This window comes from Chamaea fasciata, unplaced genomic scaffold, assembly GCF_029207755.1.
Source record: "Chamaea fasciata isolate MVZ Bird 193981 ecotype frontalis unplaced genomic scaffold, bChaFas1.0.hap1 SCAF_7, whole genome shotgun sequence".
Classification (NCBI taxonomy): domain Eukaryota; kingdom Metazoa; phylum Chordata; class Aves; order Passeriformes; family Sylviidae; genus Chamaea; species Chamaea fasciata.
Genome location: NW_027094092.1, coordinates 12,161,026 through 12,186,638, shown reverse-complemented (window position 1 = coordinate 12,186,638; position 25,613 = coordinate 12,161,026). Strand labels below are relative to the sequence as shown.

The 25,613-nt window shown below is 43.5% G+C and overlaps 1 protein-coding gene across 1 annotated transcript in view; it reads left to right on the top strand.

Annotated features, from left to right (window-relative positions):
* Positions 1-947: 947 nt before the first annotated feature.
* Positions 948-25,613, top strand: part of RRAS2 (RAS related 2) — a 42,303-nt gene continuing 17,637 nt past the window's right edge. Inside the window, exon 1 of the mRNA XM_066187589.1 lies at positions 948-1,261. Within this exon, the coding sequence (XP_066043686.1) occupies positions 1,157-1,261 (105 nt within the window). The 5' untranslated portion in view covers positions 948-1,156. The remainder of the gene's footprint in view (positions 1,262-25,613) is intronic.

Here is a 25,613-nt window from a genome sequence, read left to right as displayed (position 1 = left end):
AAAAGGAAGCACGTATGTACAGGCGTGTAAGATTAGACAGACATGAGGTCGTTGCTTTATATCTTCACAAAAAGGGGAGGGGAAGCGAAGGAGGAATTCCCTGAAAGCAGGTCTAACAGCCAAACTTCTGTTTTGTATTTTGGCCATCTTCTAGTTGTTGGGTGCGCAGAAAAATCCTGGCCAGTGAGATATTAATCAAAGGGGCAGGACACCACTGGAAGATCACAGCAGCCTGTCCGCAGCCGAGGTGGTGCAGATGCAAAGGGTGAAATCACCACACACTGAAACCAGAGTACTCTGACCAAGTACAGAAGGGGATGAATATGGGGCTGTGACATCCAGCAGTGAGTGACACTCGGGGGAGAGGGTGGGTTTGATCTGAATGGCCCAAACCAGTGAGAAACCCGTTCACGTGCATGGTCACAAGAAAACCTGATGAAGAGTGGCGAAGGGCTTTAGTCACTACGACTTTTTCACATTTTTCCCTCTCAGTGGGAAGAGACATTAGCGACGCTTTGGCTTCAAACCTCTCTGAGCCTTGCCTCTGCATCTGTACGCAGGGTGACCAACACCTCCCTCCCCATCCCGCGGGCACCCCGAGCCTCATTAATGTTGATGAGGCACTCAGACGGGCGCCCCACCAAAGCCCATGGGGACATCGCTAATTACCTCCCGTCTGGCGGGGGGGCAGAGGGGACACGCGGGGGCCGCCACCACCCGCACGGCACAAACACAGCGGCGCGGCGGGGCCGCGGGGCGGGCACCGCTCATGCATATGCATCATCTCATTAGCATGGCGGTGCCGCGGCCCCGCCCCCGGCGGCTCCTTGTACGGCGGCTCCCCGCTGGCCCCGCCCCCGCGCACCCACCTAGTTAGCATGCAGATATGGACGCCCCGCCCCCTCATTAGCATGGCGGTGAGCGGCCCCGCCCCCGGCGGCCATTAGTGCCGCGGCGCCCTGGCTGCGGGGGCGGGCGGTGCTGCGCGCTCCGCTCCGCTCCGCGCTGCTGCTGCCGGCGGCGCTCGGCGCGGCGGGGCCTGCGGCTGCTCAGCCCCGGCGGCACCAGGAGGAGGAGCGGGAGGAGAGCGCCAGCGAGAGAAGCAGGCGTCGGACCCCGCGGCGGCGCTGCCGCGATCGCCCCGCTCGGCTCCCCCATGGCCGCGGGCTGCAGAGACGGCCCGGGGCAGGAGAAGTACCGGCTGGTGGTGGTGGGCGGCGGCGGCGTGGGCAAGTCGGCGCTCACCATCCAGTTCATCCAGGTGAGGGGCCGCGGCGCCTGGAGGGAAGCGCTCCGCTGGCCGGGGCCTGGGCGCTGCCCGGCGCGGGGGGGCCGGGGCTGGAGCCGGCGCGGCGGGCGGCAGCTCCCGGCGGCGCCGTGGGATGCTGCCGGCGGGGCAGCGGGAAGCCCGGGGCGGGGAGGCGGTGGCGTGACCTTGAGGGGCCCGGGGCGGCGGCGGTCGGGCTGGTACGAGCCCCCGGGAAGGTTCTGGAGGGCGGGAAGAGGCGGCAGCCGCCCCCGGCCCGCCGGGCGCCGCCGCCGGGGTGGGGTTCGCCGGCCGGGCGCGCTGGGCTCCGGGGCCGCCGCGGCGCTCGGGACCGGCGGCTTCGGTGTCGCGGGCGGGGTCCGGCCCCGCGCTCCGCCCGGGAAGCGGCAGGCGCGGCCGGGGAGCGGTGACACTCGGCGTCCGGCTCCGAAATAGCTGCCCCGGGCTCAGCATCTTGTGCCGGCCCGGCAAGGGGCCAGGAAGGTCCCGCCGCTCCCCCCGAGAGGAGGGGTGTTCGCGGCGGGGCACGCTGTGCGACCTGGGGCCAGCCAGCGCCCACCGCCCCTCTGAGCGTCTGCTGTTGATCCTGCAACTTGTAGACAATTGAACTTTTTCGTCAATTCATTTTCATTAAAAAACACGCCCGAATAGGCGATACAAAGGGTGGGTGTCAGTGTTACGAGGAAGATCTCGTTTTATTGTTTCGCCACGAATTCAGGCGTACCTCCTTTACTTGTTTTCATCCTTTGCCCTGTTGCTGTTAGCATTTCTACCTCTGTTTATGGTGGTAGGAGGAGACAACTCCTTGCGTTCTGCTTGCTGTTGTTGCTGACGGCAGAGCAGCAAATCTGGAGAGCATGGCTTCTTGTTTGTTTTCTTTTATTCCGCTGAGAAGAGGCGGTAATGCTCTACCTACCCCTAAGATGGGCTGCTTGACAGCGGGGCACGCTTGTCTTTTAATGCTTGAGGCAATGATGTCCTCAACCAATATTTTGTTAGAACAGGTGATCTGATAGCAAATAAACTGTTTCTGTATTTCAGCGGGTTTTTTCACCCACACATGCATCCATGTGTTCATTAGCTCAACTACTCTGTTAACAATTTAAGCTCTCCAGCATAGACTATGTAACTACATAGAAAACAGCGCTCTGAATTTTTGGGTAAGTGCTGGATATCTGAATGCTTATAAGATCCAGTATTGTACAGAGCATTAAAAGAGGGGAGACTTTGGGAGAATTCGTTCTGTGGAACTAGTTTAGTTTGAATGGTATTTTTTGAGATGTATTGTATGGGTGTCTTTTGTCAGATGTATAGATGGCTGGTCAGTTTTTGGTAAAATATTGCCTGGTTGGTCTGTTTGAAGGTGATGGGACTGGAATAACTGCAGTCCTCTCAGTGTTTGGATTGAATTCCTCATTGCTTGCGTATGGAGATAATTAAACCCTGAGTTTTCTGCAGCTGGTTTCGGGTGCCATTGACTCAAACACAGCACTGCTGCTTTAGGGTGGTGTTGCCTGGGTCTTGCTGTGGCAGTAATGTGTGCAGCTGGATATGGCTGCTGTTCTGAGATGCTGCTGTCTTGGGAAATGTTGCTGAAGGGATTTCTGGATTCTGTGGCAGCATTGAGGGCTTTGGGATGACTTTACCTTCGCAACAAAAATGCTGTAATTTCTACTAAAGACGTAAGGAGGAAAAAAAGGGAAGTTCACACTTAATGCCTTTGTAGAGCCATCTTTTTTAAGAGTAGTAAGGTTCTGCTGAGTACTGGATAGCATCAGTATCTGAGTACTTGTAAAAATTAATTCTTTCACCTAAAATTTTGAGCTCATATTAAGTATAAATATAAATTTTGGGTCAAGTCCTGTGACTGACGCTTGTCTCTCAGCAAATATCTGCAAAAGAGGAACCTGTGTCTGTTTTGTCACGTACAAGGATCTTTTCAAATCAACAGCGGAAAAATAAGTAGTTCACTTTGAAAGAATGTTGAGGGAACAGCACCATGGTGTTAAGCTGACACGTTGAGAGTGAATTCTTCCAAACAACTTATTGTCAGTTTGCATTAAGTTATCTCCATCTTCTTGCCCTCTCGGCAGCTTTATCCTGAGATAAAATCTCCCTGCTGCAAAGTGAAGTTTAGCAGAAAATTCAGTCTTAAAAAAACCCCAAACAACCCAGAACAAAACCAAAGAAAAATAGCTGGGATATAAAGACCTGGACAGTACTCAGGTACCTTAGAGAAGAGCTTTGTGTTGTTTCTGTGCCTGCTGTCTGGTTTTGGACAATAAGAGATGAGGCTTGGTGTGCTATTTATATCCCACAGCGTCTTCCTGAGGTCTTAAAGCTGTGATGTTATCAAGTGTGTGCTTTGCCATGCAGGCACCTGCATAGTTTCTGTACGGCAAGTGTATTGCCAAATAGGTTGTTTGTCTTTTAAGGCTGCACAGAAACTGCTCCAAGTTGTTTTAAAATTGATTACAAGTAAGTCACGTGCTTCATTTTTGGAATTTCTTAGGATTAAGTGACAAACGTGTAGTGGCCTTCAGTAAAACATGGATCAGTACTAGCTTTTGCTACATGACAGATCTTGATGTCAGTGGAGGATTTAAATTATTTTTCGTTTCTTTATTGCTTGTGTTTAAAATAAGGCTGTCACCAACTGAGTTTTGAAGCTTAAAAAGGAAAGCTTTTTTTTTCTTACCAGCAAATATTTCTACGCTTGGTTTTGCTTTCCTTTTTAATTTTGAGTAAATCAGTACTCTTGTACAGCTGTTGCTTTTACTTCAGTGCTGATTGTTTTCCAGTGGATAGGGCTTTTGTGGTGATAGGATATCATGAGGAATGCAGCATGCATGTGCCGCAATTTAGGTTGCGTCTTTGAAAGACAACAGGGGATTCATATTTGAAAATGGGAGAACTCTTCCTTGATTTCAGATAAAGGGAAAGATGAGAAAGTGGGGATGTAGGAAGAACCAGTTAATCTTCTTTCTTTTGCCAGCTTTCTGGGATCTCTGCACAGCTCATCCTTCCCTTCCTTGTTTAGACGATGGTGGGGTGGCAGAGAGCATTCATTCCTACCCGAGTAGCAGTGGCTGAGGTTATGGCAGGGCAAAGTGCTCTGGTGCTTGCTGCCCTGTGTGAGACTATCAGTTCCTGATGATTGTTGTGCCTCAGCCTGGCCTGAAACGACGGTGTGTTTGTAAGGAGGCTGAGTGAGCTAACCCATTTCATGCAATGGAAGCTGTTTGGTGTCCTCGGTTCAGCCTCACTGTGCTAATTAGTGCAGTGCAGGAGTAGATGAGGTGTAACTGGTCATTTGTGTACAACTGCCTGTGATGTTGGGTTTGCCTCTCGGACCTTCATCTGACACCTTGGAGTAACTTTAGAGTACAAATTAGCAGATCAAAGCTTTCAGTGGTTAGATGAGTAGTGTGTTCCTCAAAATTCTTCCTCTAGGGAGGTAAACACGGCTTAATATTGCTGTTGGTGGGCCAGGATTTCATCCTGGAAATATCAGATCATTTCCTTTAAATCAGGATATGATAGATGAACTTACTGCTGTTGAGCCTGTTCACTGGTAAGCCAGGAAGTGAAGATGTTTTAATTGTGGAGGAGAGTTAATGGGATTAATGTTGCAGCTATAAACTCTAGGAAAGCAGGAGTGAATGATAGTTCAGCGTTACACCGCAGCATTTTGTAAAAGTCTAAGTGGTAGAACTAAGCATTCCTTCTGTTATTGAAAACATACACAAATAATCCATCATGCTCACATCCCAAGAGGCAGAGAACTTTTAAAATGCATTGCAGTCAGTTAACTGGCCTCTTAGCAAGCTGAGGTATTTGGGAGTATGAGCTGTGCAGAGCACACAGCTGTTGCCACAATAGCTTTTCTCCAGCTGTCATGCAGAGGTCTGTCACAAAATACCCCACATTCCCTTGTAACTCAGCCCTTTGTAATATTCAGGTTTCCTTGCTCAAAGGGAACACAGCCTAGCAACTACCTAATCACCCTCTGATTTTTTTATCCTGCAGTTGCCATTTACTTCATGCTTTTTTTTTCCCCAAAACTGAACAGTATGTAGCTAGTTTTAGCAGTATGCAGCAAGAAAGCCACTAATATTTTATTCTTTCAAGTCTGCTGTGCAAAATACTGTTTATTTTTGATCAGAATTGATGAAATTTATTAGTCCAGGTGTTTTTTCCTCTTTGTAAAACGATGGCTTTTGTTTTGTGCCAATTACATGTATAGTTTTGCATACTGAGTAGGCTTTAGTGACTTGTATGAATGTATCAGTTAATAAATGTCACTAGATCCTTGAGATGGTATTGAACGGATGTAATTCAGTGTGGCTGAGATGAGCTCAGTTTGTCAGTCAGTTTAGTGTTACCTGTGGTAATGCACGAACATGTTTGAAACTGCCAAAACACTTAACACCATACAAAATCTGTGTAGGGCTTCAGTGTTTGAGGCTTGCTTTGTTTGTTTACTGATTTCATGCTGTATTTACAAGCTGAAATCTTACTGCCAAGTTTGTAAAAGAAAATACTTTTCCTACTGCTCCTAAAGTGTCTGTAACAAATTCTGATTGGAGCTGAGCTTACTGTTACACTCACTAGTGAGTAAAATAACTTGGATGTAGATTTTTGACTCCTGAATTTTCAGGCGCTTTGTCTGAAAGGAGGCATATGACTTGCAGATGGATGGGTGAGCAGTTGTTCAGGCTTTTTCCCCCCTTTTTCCTTTCTTTCCTGAGCTGCTACTTTCATGAGACTGTTCTCATTAACTGGCAATAAACCCAAAGGTGGGTTATCTCAAAGTGTCTTTTATCTCAAAATAGCTGTTGGGCAACAAAACGGCTTGTTCTGGATTTTATGCTCTATATATGAATTCCAAGCTCCAAAATAGAGTAGTAAAGTAGATTGAAAAGCAACAACTGAACGTGCAGCTGGTGTTTGAGCTGGCCTGCTGGGTGTTTGACAGACCCTGGTGCCTTGGTGCCCCTCTTCCCTGTGCTGGACTTGCTGGTTGTGCAAATCCCTCCACAGGTTCTGGGTATTCTGACTAACCCTCGCTGACCGTCAAAAAACGCTCTCGGAGTAAGCACGCAAGCAAGTTAAAGGAATAAAATGCCACGGATTCCAGGCTGCAGATTCACACAGGGCTACGCTGGGGCTGGTATGCTCACACTGATAAAGCCTGGGGCCTCCTTACGGTAACTCAAGGTGACAAAATACAGTTTAGGAGCAACTGATTGTCGACATCTGTTGAGGTTAAAGGTGGGAAATAAAATCCCCAATCAAAACAAAGGACTTGTGATGCAGTCACCTGGAATAATAAGGGCTGCTTGTCGCCCCTCTTGTGAAACTTGAACCGCTCGGCTCCTTGCTTCCTGCAACACTGCTACCAGGCAAAACTCTGGGCTCGCTCTGGTTACAGATCTACAGCCTGGGAATGTAGTAGGTGACTTCAGGCTTGCCTTGCAGGCAAGCAGGAAACCTCAGGCTGCATGTGAGTGCTCCAGTATAGCCAGCAGTGGCGTAAAGAATCCTGTTATCCAGCAGTCACGTCTTGGTACTAGTGCACACACAGGGTACAGCTGAGCTGGGTTCAAAGGCTGGCATAAATTTGGAGCAGTGCTTAAGTTTTGAGATACTCACCTTTCTGGTTTTGAGTGATTTACAATTTTTTTTCCCAAAGTGAAATTCCTTTGGGACAACTTAACCCCTGTGGCAGTCCAAGAGCACCTTTCTGTGTGTTAGCTCCTAGCAGCGGTTGCTTATATAGCGAGTAAATATTGACGTACCTTTTGGTTATCAGGTCGTCTCCTGCTGCCACTTGCACAAGGAGTGCTGGCACAGTTTCCCAGATCACTGCCTGCCATGGCCTTTGCACTCCTGGCCATGAATAGGCAGCCGCTGGCCTCCAGCCCTGTGCCTCCTTCCCCTGCTACAGGGAGAGGCTCCTGCCTCTGGTTTTGGCTGGAGCTCTGAATTCCAGTGCTCAGTAGTGGTGGTGGAGGGTGGCTCTTATAAGTAGGGCCCTTATATTCCAAGAGTTTGGAAGGGCCTAAATGGCTGGTGTTTGTGTACCTCGTACAACCTGTTCGCACTTAGCGAAAGCGTTCCCAGCACTGAAAATGTTGTGGCTGAACTCCTTGAAGTATCCAAAGATAAATACCAGCTTCGTGAAGTGGAATGTAGCAGGCTTGTGGCTGGCTGGTAGGAAGCTAGTTTTGCTGCAGACCTTCCCCAATTAGTCAGTCTGCAGGTCTAGACTGGTGTGACACAAGCAGAGAACTTCTCCCTTTTTTTCTAACAATTCAGGTGGCTTAACTGCACCGGTTTGGTAGTCTTGTCTTCAGTTATGGTCATAAGGCACTGTTAAAGGAAAATGGAACCAGATTAATGTACCACTTCTTGTTCTTATTCAAGAAGTATGTAAAACCAATATTAAAACAGAAATCGTGCCTGTAATTGGTACTTTTTTTTTTAAACTTGTTGCTCTGCATAGGACGTGTCCAAAGATTTCTGGATGTAACTTTGACCAACCAAGACAAACCCTTACTGTGAGGAGTAGGAGGGAACCAGATTGAAAGTTTAATTGCAAATAAGGTACTTAGGTGATGTTGGCCTGCAAGTGGTTTGCTGTACAAAGTTGCTGGAGTTCTGTTTTGGAATTTGAGAGATAGCAGTGGTAGCCTGCTACTACAGATTTCTAGTTAGATCCCAAGTGAATTATTTCTGTCTGGGTAGTGAGTGAGGCCCTTACTGTTCACCTTGAACTGTATCCTTCTTTACCAAGACCTGCTCTGTGACTGAGAACAACTCTTTTCCTGGTCTCTTTTTTATCTTCTCTTCTTTGGTATTTTATATGTGCTGTCTCTTGGCTGAAGTGTGGTTGCAGCTTGGGTTTGGGATAGCCTGTAGGGCACTTAATGGGGACAGGTAACACAAAAGAAACTATTTCTTTCTTCTCTTTGTAACTTAATTACTTAAAGTAGATAGCAGACAAGGGATGTTTGCTTAATATGTTCGCTTTGCCTTTTCTTCCTTTTTTTCGGCATCCCTATACTTAAGCTGGTCATGTCCCACTGAAGTTCATGATGGGCAGCGGTGCTTCTGGATGGAACTTTGGTGAGGTTGAAATTACTTTGTTATGGATTGCTTGCTTTTGCTAGGTTGTTTTTAAGAGGGCTGGCTGGACTGTTGTGCCTGGACTGTTCTTGGTTAAGCTAAAGAAGGTCATGCATCCACGTTTGGAGTGCTTGATCTTGAGGCTCATCAAGCATTGTGTGCAAGGGCTGTTGTTGCAGCGACGTCAGGGATGCTGATCTGGAATGGAGAACTTGGACTTATGCAGAGCCTCAAACCTGACTAAGTGAGGGCTACTGAGGAGGACTGTGTGCACTGCTCTAGTTGCATGGGGAAATGCCATAAACTCTGCCTACAGAAGGGAGATCCTGTTGGATGATGGAATTTGTGGTGAGTCTTTGCATCATACAAATGTGTTCATGCTAAATCTCACAAAGGATGAAAGAGGAGACCGTGCCTCTGGAAGAGGCTTGTGTGGAGCTCCCCAGAGCTGCAGTTGGCAAGTGAGGGCTGCATAGTGGCCACGAGGGCTGTGCTGGTGCAGATGGGGAGCTGAAGGGCCTTGAAAGCGAGGGCAAGTTGATTGTTTGCTTTTTAGAAGGGACTGGCAGTAGGGAGGCACAAGGCTGGGGAAATGTTTTTGTTCTTCAAGCCTGAAGAAACAGGGCTGTGCTGTAATTGAAGGTTTAATTTGATAAGCTAGTACTACAAGTAAGGAAAAATGTTCAAAAGGTCCCCTTGCTGTCACAGCAGTTTGCCATTATAGCTATTTACTCCCTCCAGTGCACCGAAACTCCGCAAGCCATCTGAGTTAAAAATAACCAGGGAATGTTTTTACCCAGGATCAGTTACCCTGTCTGGTTCACTGTGCAGTTCTGCAAACAACTTCATCTGGCAGTCGAGCTCATTTAACCAGGCCTGCACCAGCTTCTCAGCTGTGAGCAGAAAGTGAAGTGTAGTTTTTGGTGAATCCAGATAGGAATGAGTTCAGGTGATAGGAATGTATGCAGAAGGGCACTATTAAAGATAGCATAAAGTGCTGGCTGCTGGGACCAGCGTGCTTTAATAATTAACTAGATGTTAGCACTGACACATAAAAACGGTGCAGTTGAAGAGAAGAATTAGTGTAACACTCACAAGCAAAGTACTCCACGGAGGTCTTTATTCAGGGGACCTATGAGAAGCGTTATTTCTCAACAGATTAGCTGTGGGTACACGCATTAATAACTTTCAAATGTGTCACTTTCCTCAAGTCTTCTAAACCAGAAAATAAACTTGAGCTTCCACACAACTGAACAGCAAATTATTTTTCCAGTCCTGTTCAGAGCATTCTGTAACTGTAGTCATATAATATGTTGAGTCACCAGTTGTATTTGCTAGGAAAAGAAATTTTAAAATCACTCTCATTACCATTTTGAGTTTTCCTGACAAAACTAACAGCCCAGCTCATAGTGCAGAGCATCTTCAGTATTCCTCATTTAAGCAGACATAAATCTATAAACCTGCAAGCAAATCTGAGTGTTTTGCTTTGAATGTGGTAAGTAGACCATGAAATGGTAGGATGCCAGTGATAAATCTGTGTGAAAAATCTGGCATCTTTGGGTAGAAAAATGATCTACTAAATTTCTTCTGTTATTAGACTTGTTTCATGCAGGGAAAATAAGTGGGATTACTGTAATATGCACTGCGTGAGGTAGGGAGTTACTTAACTGTGTGTTCATAATATTTCTGTGTTTCTCCCTCCTTTTAAGAAGGTGCTTTATGATCATGTAAAAAGGTACCTGCCTATAATATACTTGTATATGTGCTGCCAGCTCTACTAAAAAAGCAGTGTTTTCCTCTACTAGCTCACACTAACAAACCTTCATTAGCCAAACCCAATAAAGTAATGGTGATGTATTTAAATGGATTCTGGCTTTGCGTGACCCAGTATTACGGAGAATGCAATAATGAGTATATTTTAACTTTGCCTTGCAATTTCAGTTGCTGCTCACGATTTTTTTTTCCTAGCAGCTTGTCTTTGAAGTCCTCCAGAAACTCAGCATCTTTGCCTTTGCATCCTATACTCTTGCCTCCTCTCAGACCCTAAACCTGAATCTTACCTGAATCTTGACCACATCCTGAGAGATTTCCAAGATGTGCCCATACGTGCTGTATCACTTTGATTCTCCTTAAACTGATGTTCCCCCTCCTTTTGAAGCAGGCTTGCATCCTGCTGGGAATTCTGAAAATGTCATGGATGGAGGTGATATCCTCCTGTGCTCAGCAGCACTCCTGTAGTGTTGCAGCAAATTCTGAAGCTTTTTTCTGATGGATGTATGCCATGATAAACATTTTCCAGACCCTCCAATTTGGAAGTGAACCTGTGAGGCCAAAATCGTTTTTAGCACATCAGCAAAGTTAACCAACTGTGCCTTGTCTTACCATCTGAGAATATTTAAAAGAGAATTTTTCAACTGTGGACATAATCTTATTTCTGTCTCTGTAGGGGCCTTAAGAGGGATGTTTGTGATGGTTTTTTTCTAGTAATAAATTGTTCTGTCTGTGGCATCCAGTGGACCAGTCACTTTAAATGTCCTCCCTTGCTGCTTTTATTGCTGGCTCTTAGCAGGTTGTCACCAAGCCATAGTGCTGTTGTCTGCTTAGCTTTGGAGTCTTGTGCTTCCAGCTCTGTTGAGTCAGTTTAACTACTTCTCTAGCTGTTGGGACAATAGTATTTTATGTTGTACATGATACTACCAACCGAAGGAGTACTAAACCTTAAAGTACTAAACCTTAAAGCTGGTTTGATTGCTGCAATGACTGCATGTCTAAGCTGCGTGCCATTCCTGGAATACGGGAGGTTTAATCCTCTGGGAGCACTCCAGAATCATCAAGAAATTATCAGAAGGGAATCAGGCTGCTCACGGTAACTTTTGGAACATGATTTTAGTATTAAATTTTACATAAAAACCAGACCTTCTGCCATAATGTAATTTAAGATGCCTCTGCTTCTAGCAGTTATATAGTTTGTAACTTGCTCTGTCATACCGTGTCAGCCTCGGGGTGATGCTGTAGAAAGGATCACAAAGGTCCAGGTAGAAGTGGAAGAATTCTCTGTAGCTCACGGGGGCCAGCAGAGCCATGGTGAGACCCTTGTGCAGGCAGGGTGGGTGGGACAGGCAGCTGCTGCTGCGGTGGGTTAACCACAGAGGATGATGTGTGTGCAGCTGGCTGCAGCCTTGTGCAATGGGGGGAAGTTAACCCGTTCCGGGGTGCAGGCTGAGACTTCAGGGTGCTTTTCCTCTTGCAGAGGGCACCAGGAGAGTTGTGAAATGCCCCTGTGCATAATCCTCATGAGCGAGTCCTGCTCTCAGAAATGAAGTCTCTCAGAGGTCAGAATGTGTCAGAGCAACTAATGGAGCAAGAGGTTTGTTTTCTTTCAGGTTCACCCTATAATGTCAATGCAGCTCTTAGTTTTTGAGGTGTTGTGGTGTTCTGGCTGATCCAGCTGCTGCAGGAGCCTGCACATCTCTGAGACCAGAGTCTGGCAGTGGGTTTGCTCTTTGATCTGTCCTGAGAGCATTACTTGGTGCAAGGAGACGTTTTAAACAGAGTGCTTTACTTTCATCAGGGATGTTTAAAACCTGAAGCATTTCTGAATTCCTCTATCTGTGACCTAAATCTACTAACTATAGAAAATGTTTTGTCTCACACAGAGTTTCTACTTTGTTTCTATCTTGCTGGAGCAGTACACCAAATATATTGTTGCAGACAGCTTCTTTGAATTAAAAAAAAACAACTTGAAAGCTCAGCTTTTGAAGTAGCTAAAGACATGTTTTCCTTTAGCTGTCTAGACGTTTTTGCACCCATTAGAATAGATATAGTGTCTATCAGGTAACTGAAGGATTTGACAAATTATTTTTGTCTGTTAAACTACTTTTACTCACGTGTATCCTACAGAAGTTGATAGAATTCACTAGCATTTGTAAATTTGAAATTGCCCAGTGTCTCTGTTGGTGGGACTGTATGGGAAAAGAATCTCAGATCTGAAGTAGTCGACTTCCTCGTCTCATTATCTGCCTTCTGCCGAGTAGGTTACATTCCACACATTTTTAATAGTGGCTTCCCCTCCTCCTTAGCTGCTTTGACTTGTTTTGTGGGAGGGCTTGAATATTTCAACTGACACACCAGAGGTCTTCTCCCAAAAAAGGAAACTGATTATGGAATCGTTCGCTTAAAGCAGATTTTGAAAATAATCTGGTCTGTGCTGATCTGGGTGTCTGTTTGTTGAAATTGTGACCTGGGGTTTTAAAATCCTATTGAATCGGGGATTTTGCTCAAGGTTTGAAGGGGTTTTTTTTGTTATGTGGTTGTTGTTTTTGTAGTTTAAAAGCTAAAATTGTACCTCGAAATTCTATCTTCTGTACATTTCTTCAATTTACAAATACTCCGAAGAAAATAAACATAAGCCCTGTGTCTTTTGAGCTGATCTCCCGAAAAAGGTACTGGATGCCTGCCTGCAGGAGGGAAGGGGGTGATGTGGAAGAATTTGTTCAGGGTGATTTCAGCAGATGAATAATTTAAGCTGCAGCCACTTGCTTCAGACTAGATAATTGAGGCTGGGTTTTCTAACAGCTGAACAGCTTATGTTAAAACTTAAAAAATTCCCTGCAGCACATGTACTTTAGGTAGCTGTTTTGTACATGAGTTAATCCCATGCCAGTTGAGTAGCATGAGAAATTTAAAAGTATCTCGACTTTTCCCCTGTGCTAGGAGTTGAGAGATGCTACTGTGCACTGTTCACCTAGTTCTTATCATCTTTTTGTTATTTCTTCCTTGAATGGACTGTCTCTCCTCAGTCCAGAAAACACATGATAGATATAGGGAAAGGGACTCGTGCTACTTGATTCTCCTGGACAAAACCCCGTGTTCTGTTATTGCTGACTAAACCCGTGCAGGTTGGAGCACTGACTTTTGTCAGCTTCCAGCCTGTGCTCTGAAGTGGGAGCTGTTGCAAATGAGTAGCTGCCTGTTCTCCCAGCAGTGAGGTGTCACTGCGATTCCCGGGAAGATATCCCCACGTTTGTTTCTATGTCTTCAGGATCTGACGGGCGTTTCCTAAACCTAAATCATGTAGACTGTCAGTGGCAAAACTTATTTGAAGAGGACTTTGTTATAACTCTGCTTTCCTGGTTAAAAAAAAATATATATATATATATATATATGAAAATCAGCAATGCATTAATGGGCTTTGATTCTGTCCCACATGTTTGTAACACATACGGTGCCTCCAGGCAGTTTTGAGTTTTGGTCATTATGAAAGGTCGAGTTTAACACATGCACAGGAAATGAGTCTTCTAAGATGTATGACTTAAATTAAAATACTTTCTAATGCTGGAAGAAAGCTCAAAAGAGAGACTACTTGCCTTTAATTGGTAGCATCCTCCCTGTCTTTGTAAATAACATCAGCTTTGCAGCCTGTTAAAGGCTGGCAGAGCTGTGTGGTGCTAATGCTGTCATCAGAGGGACCTTCACACTCGGCTACATCCAAGTTAAGCAACAAGGAAGATCAGGTCTTCTAAGGGGTTCCTGCTTGTCACACTGAGGGACTGCCCGTCCTGAGGCTTCATCTGTGATTGCTGGAAATCTCAGTAGTCCATTATTCTAAGGGTGATGAAGTCGAAGAACCTGTTTCTAATCTATAAAAATTGAGAGAAACTAATGTCCTTTCCTGTGGCTTTTGGTGCAGAAGGCTGTCTGCCTGTGCATTCCATGCTCTGTTTTCTCTTCACTGAATGCCTTAACCACAAGATCTCTACTTGGTAGAATATGGGAGCGGAAATAGCAGTAGGGTTTATTTTTTTTTTTTTAAGCCAACAAAAAAACCCCTGCTGATCAAAACCCGTGCATTCTAAAGCTGCCTTCTGAAAGTAAACAAATTGAAGGTCTTTGCATACTGCTCACACATTTCAAGACGGCATTTGCTGTACTGCTGCTTCTTTATACCTTGAAATGAAACATTTGCAGGAGTCCTTTGCTCAAGAAAGCAATCAAGTAATGACGTTCCCTACTTATTTGTGGCGATACTTTATTATGTGTCAGACCGGGGGAGAATGTTGCACATTGCAATTTGAATTTAGTTGTTGCTCTGTAGATCAATTTCCTAATGAAAACAAGTGGCTTTAGGTGATGGAGTATGTTCTTGCCTTCAGGACAGGATGTTTTAAGCTGTCTTCCCTACTAGATGCATGGTAAAGCCACTTTTTCACGTGCTGTTAAACTGTTAATAGCAGGTTAGCTGTACAGAAGGACTGTGACATGTAGTGAGTCTGGTTGGTTTGCTGAGTTCCTTAACTTCTGGACATGTTCTGAACTGGGACTGGGTAATTTACTTGCTGGCTAGTCATTTCCTGTCAGTGTGAACTTGCTTGCAGAGAGAACAACTTGAATTTTGTTTGTTTCTAATGGTTTTGTTTGTGGATTTTATAATTGCTGCAGAAGTTCTTGGGTTGCCTTCTTGCTCTTTGCAAGGGGTAGCAAGGCCTTCTTGTGCTGTCCCTTCTGCGCTCTAGAATCAGCCTCTGCAGGATTATCGCCTCCAGAAATGGAGAGTGGAGGGATTGCTTTGGAGAGGACTAAAAGGCAAGTAAGAGCAGCAAAGAGTTACATTTCGGGAGTACTTGTTCCTCTCCTGGAAAGTCTTACAGGACTTGTCAAGTTGAAAGACTGTAAGCTAGCATAGTGTGACTGATTATGGCATGGAAGTATCATTTGGCGTGTTGAGATGGTAAACAAAAAGGATCTTCCTCGTAAGTTGGTTCTAGACTTTGGAGAAATCTAATACTTTCTGTGCTATTTGTGGAATTCATAAAGTGCCCTCTTTTCTGAGCTTGCTAAATGCGTAAAGAATATTGGTCTAACATGGTTTTCAAAGGCAAAATATTTTAGTAATAAAGAAATTAGAGTTACTTTTTTGGCAATGGCAGTTCAGTGTCTCTTGAAGAAGGTAGCTTACTTCACTGAAGATTTGTTACAAGTTAGTGCTCTTAAAATCAGAGGTAGAGATAGCAGCTGCTAATGGAACCAGCTTGTCTGAACTGGAGAAATACAACTTGCATGATCAAATTATTTTTCATCAACCCATGTCCTTCTTCCCTTTGACGATCCTTGTATGTGGTTCAGACAGCGTGTTTACCAATGCTTCTCATGACCTATATTCCTCTGATGTGCATCTCTGTTTTCCTAACAGTAATGCTTTTTTCCTCAGCTGATATCTGTAAAAGAATAATGTATAGAGAAGTCAGCCTGTATCTTCTAATGCAAATTAGGTAAAAATCATGTCGCCCGGCTGCCCTGTGCAGGCTGGCCTGTAAGTTTAGAAAACAAGTTTATTTGAGAATTTATGTAAATTCTTTGTAAGAATGAGTGCACACGGGGCAGAAGGGAAACCACCTTGCTGGAAACCCCCGGTGCAGGTCTTGAGTATGTGCTGTTACTGAGCTGAAGCATCTGAATTTGAACCCTTAGTTTTTAGGTTCACACCTTCAACAATCTGAAAATCTCAAAGCCTGCCAGTCTTCTTGAGGAGGTGATGATAAACTGGTCAGTGTGAGTACACTGTAGGAGAGAAATAAATTCTTTGCATTTTTAGTGGTGTGCCTTCCTTATTTTCCCTTAAAGCTTGAAAGCCTGCTAAAGTACTAGATTATTTTATTCAGAACAGGAGTATCAGGAGAGGGAGAGAAGAATTTATTCAAGTGAAATTTGTTTGAAGAGTTGTTTTTGAAGGTTTGTGTGGACCTACCTGGGTGACTGCAAAGATTTAGCTCTTACAAAATGGCAACAGAAAACTGTGCTCAAATCTGCTTAAGTAAGCACATAAAGTTACAGTTTTGCAAAAGGATGAGAAGAATAGTTTGTTTACCTGAATTGAGCTGAGATGAATTGTGTGTGGTCTGATGATGCTTCTGTCCTCTTCTAGTTGGGATGGAGCATTTCCCTAAAGCAAAGCATGTGACAGAGCAAGATCCCTCAGCCAAGATCCCTTTCCTTTTTGTTGATGGTTGGTCTGCTAAGCCTTGGGATTCCAGCAAAGGCCATACTATAGATACCATCTTGTCAGTATTTGTGTGCCTGCAGCGTAGATGGTGTCCCAGAGATTTTTAATATGAGGGTCAGTTGAAGAGCAAGAGAAGAGTGCAGAAAGTTTCTAGATCCAGTGGAGTTTGCCTGCTCTTGATGGTCTCATGTTCTGTAGATGCATTTAATAGTTTTCAGAGTTTGTTGCTGTACTGTAGAAAGAGCATTTTGACGTTAAAGCGCTGTTTGCTGTATTAATTTGCCTGCCCAATTACTTAAGGAAAGCTGTGTTTACAGCTTTAGATGACAGAACCAAGAGTGGAGAATGATTGTCTGTGGGTCCTGCTGTCACAGCATGTGTGGCTGGGTCGGTATATGGAGCACTTGTGCTTCAAACAAGGAATTACCATACTCATTGTTTCATGACAAAAGGTCTCCACTGGAGAGCTCAGGTTCAACCTGGGCATCCAGCTCTGGAAGGAAATGAGGCGCTGTTTCACTTCAGCAGTTCATGTGCTTCTGAATGGGAGATGTTTGCTCTTAATTTGATCTTTTAACTCTTCTTCCCCTTGGAGGAACTTTACTCACAAATGGATAGAGAACTATTTTGGAACCTGCTCTAATGTACTGCTAAATAGGATGTTGAAGAAAAAAATACTAAACAGATTTTCAGTGATCCTAAGCTCTATGTGACTCTAGAAAATGCTTGTAGCTCAAACTGTGAATTCCTGAAATAAGATGGATTGCCTGTAGATGTGGTGTTCAATGCAAATCATGTTTTTTATCTGTTATTTGGAATCAGCTCCGCCATGGGAAGTGATGGTACTCGGTGTGAAACTGTTCCAATCTTTCATTTGCCTTCTTTATTGCTACCATAAATGGCCATACTGTAAAAACATTTGTTGACTGTGTGTGGTGTTTGATTGTGTAGCGCCTCAGCTGAATGTTTGCTTGCAGTTTCTTGATGTGGTTCGTCATAGATGTGGCTTTTTGAAACGTGAGGGTAGGTGTTTGCACATAAAACTAGTTTGTGGCATAAAGTAGAACTTAACATTAGAACAGGTCTCCCAACATGCATCTTGTGTGTGCTGTGTCTGTGTTTTAATGGGATGAGAATGGTCCCCCGCAGCAGGTGTTTGGCTTTTTTGCTTTAGTTATAAGGGCATGTGGTTTGGGGTTAGTTACATTCTCATTGCGTTCTGAGGTAGAACAGTCCTTGCTTTTAAGATACACATGCTCTAAAAGTTCAAAAGCCAGGATTAGCATCCAACTGGGTGCGTCCTCCAACTCAAGAAGTCATGTGAAAAATTCGTCTAACAATCACAGAATCAGTTAGGCTGGAAAAGACCTCTGAGATCATCAGGTCCAACCTTTCACTGATCACCACCAGCATGTTACCTAGACCATGGCACAAAGTGCCTCATCCAGTCTTTTCTTGAACATTCTTAACGTTAACATCAATGCCATAGATATTAATTAATGTCAGCTATCTGTATCTTCTTCTATTCCATGCAGTATCTGTGACAATTCAAAGTGAAAATTAAACTCCCTCTGAGATTTCTACCTGTTTCCCTGCCCTGTGAGTGGGGTGATGCTGACTAAGAGTGGTACTACACCCGCAGGTGCACAGGCGAAGGGGAAGAAACACTGTGGTTGGTTTTAGTACAACCAAATGTTTTGCTGGTAAATAAGGGGTTTTTTTAGATGGAAATCGTTGCTTGCTTAAATTTGTAGACTGACTACTGAGGGCAAAAGCGTTTTTATATAAAATTTGAGGACATAAATGTGTTTCCATTTGACACTCTTTTGACTTCATAATCTGGAGCTGCTGACGCTGAAAATTCTGGCACTGCTTAAGAGCATTTTAATTGTGCTTACTGGGGCTTTAGCATCTCTTCCTTTTCCCTGTAGATCTGCTAACAAGCTAATTTAGCGAGACAGTGCTTATAACCAGTTCTGTGCTATGAAATCGTACTCATGTCAGGATCAGCAATGGTAAAACCACTCAGTAGTTTCTGGTTCCTGGAATTTGACTGTGTGCACATTTCCCTATATGTGAGTTGCACCAATATTGGTCACAGTGTGCTTTTAAAGTCTTGACTAATTGGGAGGATAATGCTACTCAAGAACTTGCCTCTGTCAAGCTCTGTAGTGGATATTCCAGTTATGGATGATTTGGCTTCGTGTCTGCCACGCTGCTGGGGTGGGCCTGTGCATGGTGCTTGCTTGGTGGAACAAAAGGATGGCCATCCATGCATCTTCTGCCAGGAAGGTCTCTTCTGCCCAGAAAGCATCTCCCCCTGCCTTGTTCTGTGGTTCTGATGTTGATGGGACTTCTTGCACACTGTAAAATAACTCAGGAAAATATTTACTGCCCCATTTGATACTCTTCAGCTGAGTATAAGCAAATGTGGCTTCTGAAGGAGGGGCACAGACAATGTTAGGGTTGCACATAAGCTTCATGTGTCACTCTGCAAATGTGCTGATTTCAAAGTGATCTCACTCAGTAACCTTGTGCTACTGAGGTGCAGGGTCTGGAGATACTGCAGGACAGCATGTTTGGGTTGACTTGTGGGACGTTGATGCAAAACATGGAGTGGAGCCATAAATTCTGTCTTCCCAACCATGAGTCTGGTGGTCTGGGTTTCCTTGTTGTTGTTATTTATATTTAGGATAAAACTTTCTCTTTTCCTTCTTGCGCTTCTTCTAAGAACTTCAGCTATCTGCCTGTAATGTAGAAGTTCCAGTAGACATGGCTTTGCCTCTGAAAAACCAGAAATTAAGTGCTACATAGCCTGTTGTAAACAATCCTCATGTGCTGTACTGTGCCCTAGCCACTTGATGAGAAAACCAGGCTAAATTATGCTGTTGTCAGATGGGAAGGAGTAATAACCTTTGATCTTGAAATCTGCTTCTGCTGGTAGTGAGAGAGACTATGAAGACATTCTTCAAGGACATTAAGATTAAACTTCTCTGCAAGCACTGATTAGGCTGGAAAGGAAAGCACTGTACTCCCCTGGTATCTGTGTTGGAAAATACTCGGTATTGGTTTTTTTCAATGTGGTTTGTCCAGCTGACACTTTGTTTCAGTTACAGCAGTCCACATGGCAGGCTCTTGCTCCCTATGTATTTGATTTCCAAGCTTTTGTTCTTCCAGAAACCTGGAATTTAGAGGATAGTGATAATTATTTGAACAGTTATTTCTCAAGCAGTAGTGTCCACATCTGTGAGACTAGCCTCTGTTTAATGTACCTGTGCTTTCTGACAGGCATCATGCCTCTGGATGATCTCAGGTCAGCCCCCATCACTGAAATATCTGTGTTAGGTATCTCTCTGCTCACATGGGGTAGGATTTCTTCATCTTGCTCCGAAGGTGGAGTGACTTACTACGTTGCTTTGCTAGGTTCAGCTTACAATGGCTAAGTCTGGGTTCTTTTTCTTCCCAACATTCAGAACTGGATCTGTTGAACAAAACAAAGGCTTGTGTGCCAGGAAGGTCTGAACGTGCTGTCCCTAGCGTGAAAAGGCTTACGCAGAATGCCCTACCTTGGAAGAGATCCCCTTCCTTCCTTTCCACTCTCACAATTAGGTGGGTTAATCTGACACCTTAGGTCAGAGCCACGACAAAAAAATATTCTCTTAGCTTTTTGTTGTTTGGCTCTAAATCCCAAACTGAGGTTTTGAGCGCTTCTCCTTGATGTGTGTGGGTTAAAAATCAGATGCTGAAATTTGAATCTCTTGAAGAACTTCACTTGGCAGAGGGGACATGAAGGTTACGGAGCTTTTTGCTGATTTGGAAGTGAGTGGTGTGAAGTGCTTTGTTCTGCTTCTTGGTCCCTGAGGGAGCCTGTGTGCTGGCCCCGTGCAGAGCAGCCAAATCTGCAAGTACACATCAGATGGAAAAAAACACCTACTGACCACTGCAAATTCTCCTTCTTTCTGAGGTTTTGCTGCTTAGTCACAAACTTCTGAGAAACGGTTTCAGGTGGAGGAAAGCACATTTTCATTTTAGAGTACAGTGTGATTGATGACTGATATGGATGTGCAAAAAAACCCTGGGTACTCCTGACTGCTGAGCTGCTGGGCCTGCAGCGTGGGACCAATGGGCCTTGGGTTAATCAGCCTGGCTTGGTGTGGCTTTCGTGCCCTGTCACTGTGGTGTGTGGAAAACTTTAGAAATTGCTGTGTTAGAAGTGTGTGTTTAGTATGTTTTTGCTGTTGAAGTTTTTAGCATGAATTTCTTGTTGACGCCTTGCCACCTGCAAGCTGTTCAGACACCCTTTTCTAAAGGAAAGTTACCCAGTGTGTTTTTATTTTAATTAATTTTGCAGCACATTTTACCATTATAATATATGCACCATGCAGCCTCTGATGCTGGCACTTCTGAATGATTAACACACTTTGAAGGAGTCCATTATTTCATGGGTAGGCAACCAATTATTTCATTATCATTTAAAATTGTCATGCTCCAGAATAACTGCAATGTGTTTTACTGAGTTGGGTGAGGATCTGGGGGGAAGGCTGGTAATTATTAGCCTTGCTAATGAAAATAGATGGCTAAATAACACTTGCACAGCTGTAATTTCAGCATTCCTGGCACTTCTGGTTATGACACTTTCCAAACTTAAAGATAATAGTTATTGTCTGTAGTCTGCAAAATTAGTCTAGACAGTCTAATCTGAGGCCAAAAGGTTGGAATTGAATAAATATGTAATTTGGGCAAATAAAGCTATTAGAGCTGTGCTTATCTTCTTGAAGCAATAGTTCTTACTAGATATAAGTGCTATTTTATAGCTTTTTCCTAAATAATTAGCTTTTAATGATCAGTCAACAAATCTTTGAAAAATAAAGTACTCCAGACTTTGCTAATGAAACTGAGTGTTATTGTGTTGGATATTGTCCAAGTTGGTGTCTAAAAATTCCATGGAATTTACTGGTAATAGAAAAAACCTTACAGGACAGGAACTAGTGTGTTGCTATCAGTGTCTACAGTGATCTGGCAGTGTAAATAAAATGTCTTACTGAGCCTGGAAGAGTCATTTCAACATTTTTGTTTCCCAGCAGAACAAGTGGTATGATCAAAACTTCTGGAAGCTTTCATTCTTTGGGCTCGGTCCCTGTTTGGCACTTATATATTTACGCAAATAGTGTATTAATAAAATAGTTGTATGTATTGAAGTCGGGTCAAAAGGCATCTCTTGGTGATATTACGTGAACTTTATTAAGGTGCCTGGACATATAAATGTGGTTTGCATGGCTAGTATTTATTTGGATGAGGGATTTTTGTAATTTTTATGTGGCATTTTGAGCTCTCTGATCTTTTGATCGTCCTGAAGGCAGCAGGGAATTACGGTGGTTTGTCAGGACTGGGGATGATAAAACCTCCCTTTTTCACAAGGAGGTTGCTGTAGTTTAATTGTCGAATGGAATATTAGCCTAGAAATAGCTGGAATTTCTAGAAAAGCTAGAAATCCTAACTTGGCTCATTCTAGAAAACTGTAGGCTCTGGGTTTAGTGGGCTAGTCAACCTGATTGTATCTCCATGTTAAAGAGACGTTTTAAGAGGAGGAATGTGGAGAATTTACCTTCCTCGAGCTTTCTACCTGACTCTGAACCCGTCAGAATAAGAAAGGTGTTAACTTCAGAAAATTTCGATCTTAGAATCCCCCTGTGGATCCGAGGGTCAAACATTTTCCAGTACTTAAAATGTGAAATAGGGGTTAGAGTTGCTGGAGTGCAGCTTTGTTTTACTGGCTTGTTGGGCTGGAAAATCTTCTTACTTTAATTAATTTAATTAATGTAATTGTCTGGCTCCAAATGTCCAAAACCTAAGCTAGACAAGCTGAAAAGTCCAAGTTCATCAGAGTTATGAAGTGGCTGCTTTGTTAATAGACTGGGAATGCCCTCAACATGGGTCTCCTCGGAGCCACTAAGCTGCAGTCTGTTGCTGACTGTGGTATAGTTACATCTAAATTATGGAAGTGAAGAGAGATTTTAATTGACTCTAAGTCTTCTCCAGTTACTCTACTTAGTTTAGAAACCAAAATCTTTTAACTACACTGTATATCTTGAGGTGTTCTAAGGATTTCTTGCGTATAAGAAAAAGTATTCTGGGACTTCTGCCTGACCAGGGGATTTTTGGAGCAACTTTATTTTTTTCTCTTACAGCTGTAGTCCCCATTGTCTGGTTATACGCAGTCCTAAAATCAGATATGTACTTCTAAAAAAATATCCCTGCTTTCTTGAGATAAAACTTGAGTTCATCATTAAGGGCTTGTGTGAGCTCCTAGTTTGAAAACTATCTGAACATGATAAAATTTTATGGATGAAAAGACAGTGTATTGTGAACGTTTTAAACATTCCTTGAATTACAAGTGGTTAAGATGAGGAAGGTGAAGTACCTGGAGTGTTCATAGTTCCTGCACATATTTACTGTGAAGCAAAAATGAAATGAAATTAAATCAAGACCCAACTAAGCCTGCAGTATAGAATATGCTTCACAGTCAGACATGTTTCAACCTGAAAAATTGCAGAACCGCCTTCAAAGAATTCTGTAGGTGCTTACTGGCATTAAAGGGAATTAACTGAAGGCATTACAAAGAAGTCTTCTCAAACAGTGAAAGTGCACCTTCTCTGATCTTGAGCAATGAAAACTCCACCACTAGGAAGTACTCAAGAGGCCAAAGCTTAGCGCACATATTGCCTAAACCAGGTCTCTGAGTGAGTGTGCTTGGTTTTGCTGTGGTTTGATTTTGAGATATTTGAGAATTATAAATTGGAGGGAAATGTTCACAGGCTGGTGAGCTGTTTAAACCAAGTTGCTGTCCTGTGGGGAGAACTGTAAGCTGGGAACTGAAACGGGACCTAAGCACAGTGCAGATTCAGTTAGAGTTTAAAAGGTGAAAGCTGTCTTTAAAAAGTATCAATCTGCTGATTTTTAAGGAAGTTAATATTTTAAAAGATGTTCGCATGCATTGCAAAATATATATGAAAAGAAAACCCACTCCCATCAGTATTCACAATAAGTTCATGTAGCCAGCATTCACTCTGTCCATAATTAGACTCATAGAATCCTTTAGATTGGAAAAGACATTTAAGGTCATCAAGTCAAGACTGTGCTGGCATCTGATGGTGTGTTTAAGCTTGGCAGTATGTTAGCAGAAGGGCATGTAACTTTTCAGAAATGTGGTTTTAATGATTCTTCGTGAAAGCTCTGTGATTTGGACATACACTGAAAGGCTGTCTTAGTCAAAGTCTCAAAGACACTTTGTTTTTCCCAAGCAAATCTACTGTATCTGGGTTGGTTTGGGTTTGTTTTTCCACTGGATCTTGTAATTATCTGTTTAGCAGTTACACTCTCCAGATTTCTATCTGTAAACTCAAGCTGTTTTGTCAGCTATGCCTTAGGTGCCAGGTTTGAGGGAGGGGGAAAAAAGGGTGGGGTTGGAGAAGGTAAAGCTGCTCTAAGTAGCAGTTAGGCGTAGGACAAAAATTTGCAGACAGTTTTTTAGGCGTGCTGAAATGTGTAAGAGCTGATGGATGTTCCCTGTCAGTGCACAAAAGTCAGCTTGATTTCAGTCTTTCATATTCCTGAGTCTTGGTCCACTATGTGACTGCAGAGTAAGTTGATGCTCCAGAACCAACCTGGCTTTTGAATCTGTCACATAAGTCAGTCCTGCTTAACTGGGGATGAAATCTGAAATTTCCCAGCATACAGCTATCTGGAGAAATATCATTGGAAATGAATGTGTTTGTGGATACAAAATCCAAGTGTTCATTTAGGAAATGCAAAAGTTAAAGGTGCATAGACAGATATATGTGTTAACATTTAAACTGAAGACACTTTACCCTCCATACCATTTCTCCCTTGCCCCCCATCCTAACTCATCTTCCCTCACACCTGTGAGGGATGCAAAATTAGTTTTGGTATTAGGCATTCTGGTAGTGAGCAGAACAAAGCCCATGTAGATGAGAGCCGTGTTATATTTAGCTATGTGCATTAATTGTGCCCATGCACTGAACGAATTTTTCTTAGGAGTTTTCTTTTTCTGATGAGCTCGCTCAGTGATCGATGTTCAGTGTCCATGGAGGGAGAGGGACAGAAGAGTATGTGCCTGTGTAATAGGACTCACACTTGTACTGTTTCCTGGCTAAGAACAGCTTTTGACAATCCTTGCATTGCATAAAAAATGTTAGGAGAAGACTTACCTCCATGTAACCAAGTCAGGTGTTTATTTCTGTATCTTACTATCTCTTCTGTCTTTGAGTTGTATCTCGGCAGGGGAGTAATCTAATGGATGTACTCTAAGGCTGCCATGGCTTATACAATAATTGTGCATTTCCCATTATGATTTTCTTCTTTAGTAGAACCATTAATGTTTGATTAAGCATGTACTTAATTGTAAAGTTTGGTACTATATGTATGTGTGTTGCTATTTTTTCAGGAACAAATAAACGTTTTCAACTTGTGTGTGAATTTCCAAAGGGCTTGGCTTGGACGTGTCTCATGTCATCTTTCTTCCACTATAACTTCCTTCAGGTTAATCCTCTTCCCTCTTTGTGCCTCAGTTTTCTCTGTTCATGAAATGAAGTGTTTCACATCACTGGGTAATGGCAGTAATTGAAGTTACAAATGACATTCGTTTCCCTGGACAGCCATAACAATGCTGACAGTACACATTAAGGCAGTGGGAAGTAGTGCAAATTGAGGGAAACGTCATTGATTACTTGCAAGCACTGACTGTCTTTTAATTTATATTTCTTGGAAGAAAGGAATGGATGCTCTTACTGTTTGTATAATTAAAAGAAAGAACCTCTTAAAGATTTGTAGGAATATGGGATGATTGGATGATGACACACTTAGCCTTCTGTAGCATAAGGCAGTGTTCAAATCATTGTTTCTTTAGTCTGGTCTTTATCAGGATAATTCTAGGCCTTTGGTCTCCTGTTCTCCCAACATTCAACACCAAAATATTTGCCCTCATTCTGTAAAGTGTGACTTTATGCCAGCAAAATGCACTGAATGCAGTCCTGAACATCTGTGTTTGAAATGGTGCTTGGTTGCTGTGGGTGCCTCCTGCGGCCCTTTGCTGGCACTGGTTTGGGCACTGCACAAAACCTGTGCAGAGGTGGCATTTCCTGTCATCAACCCCAGCAGCATCCAACTCCTGCTTTTCCAGCACCAACCAGTTAAACC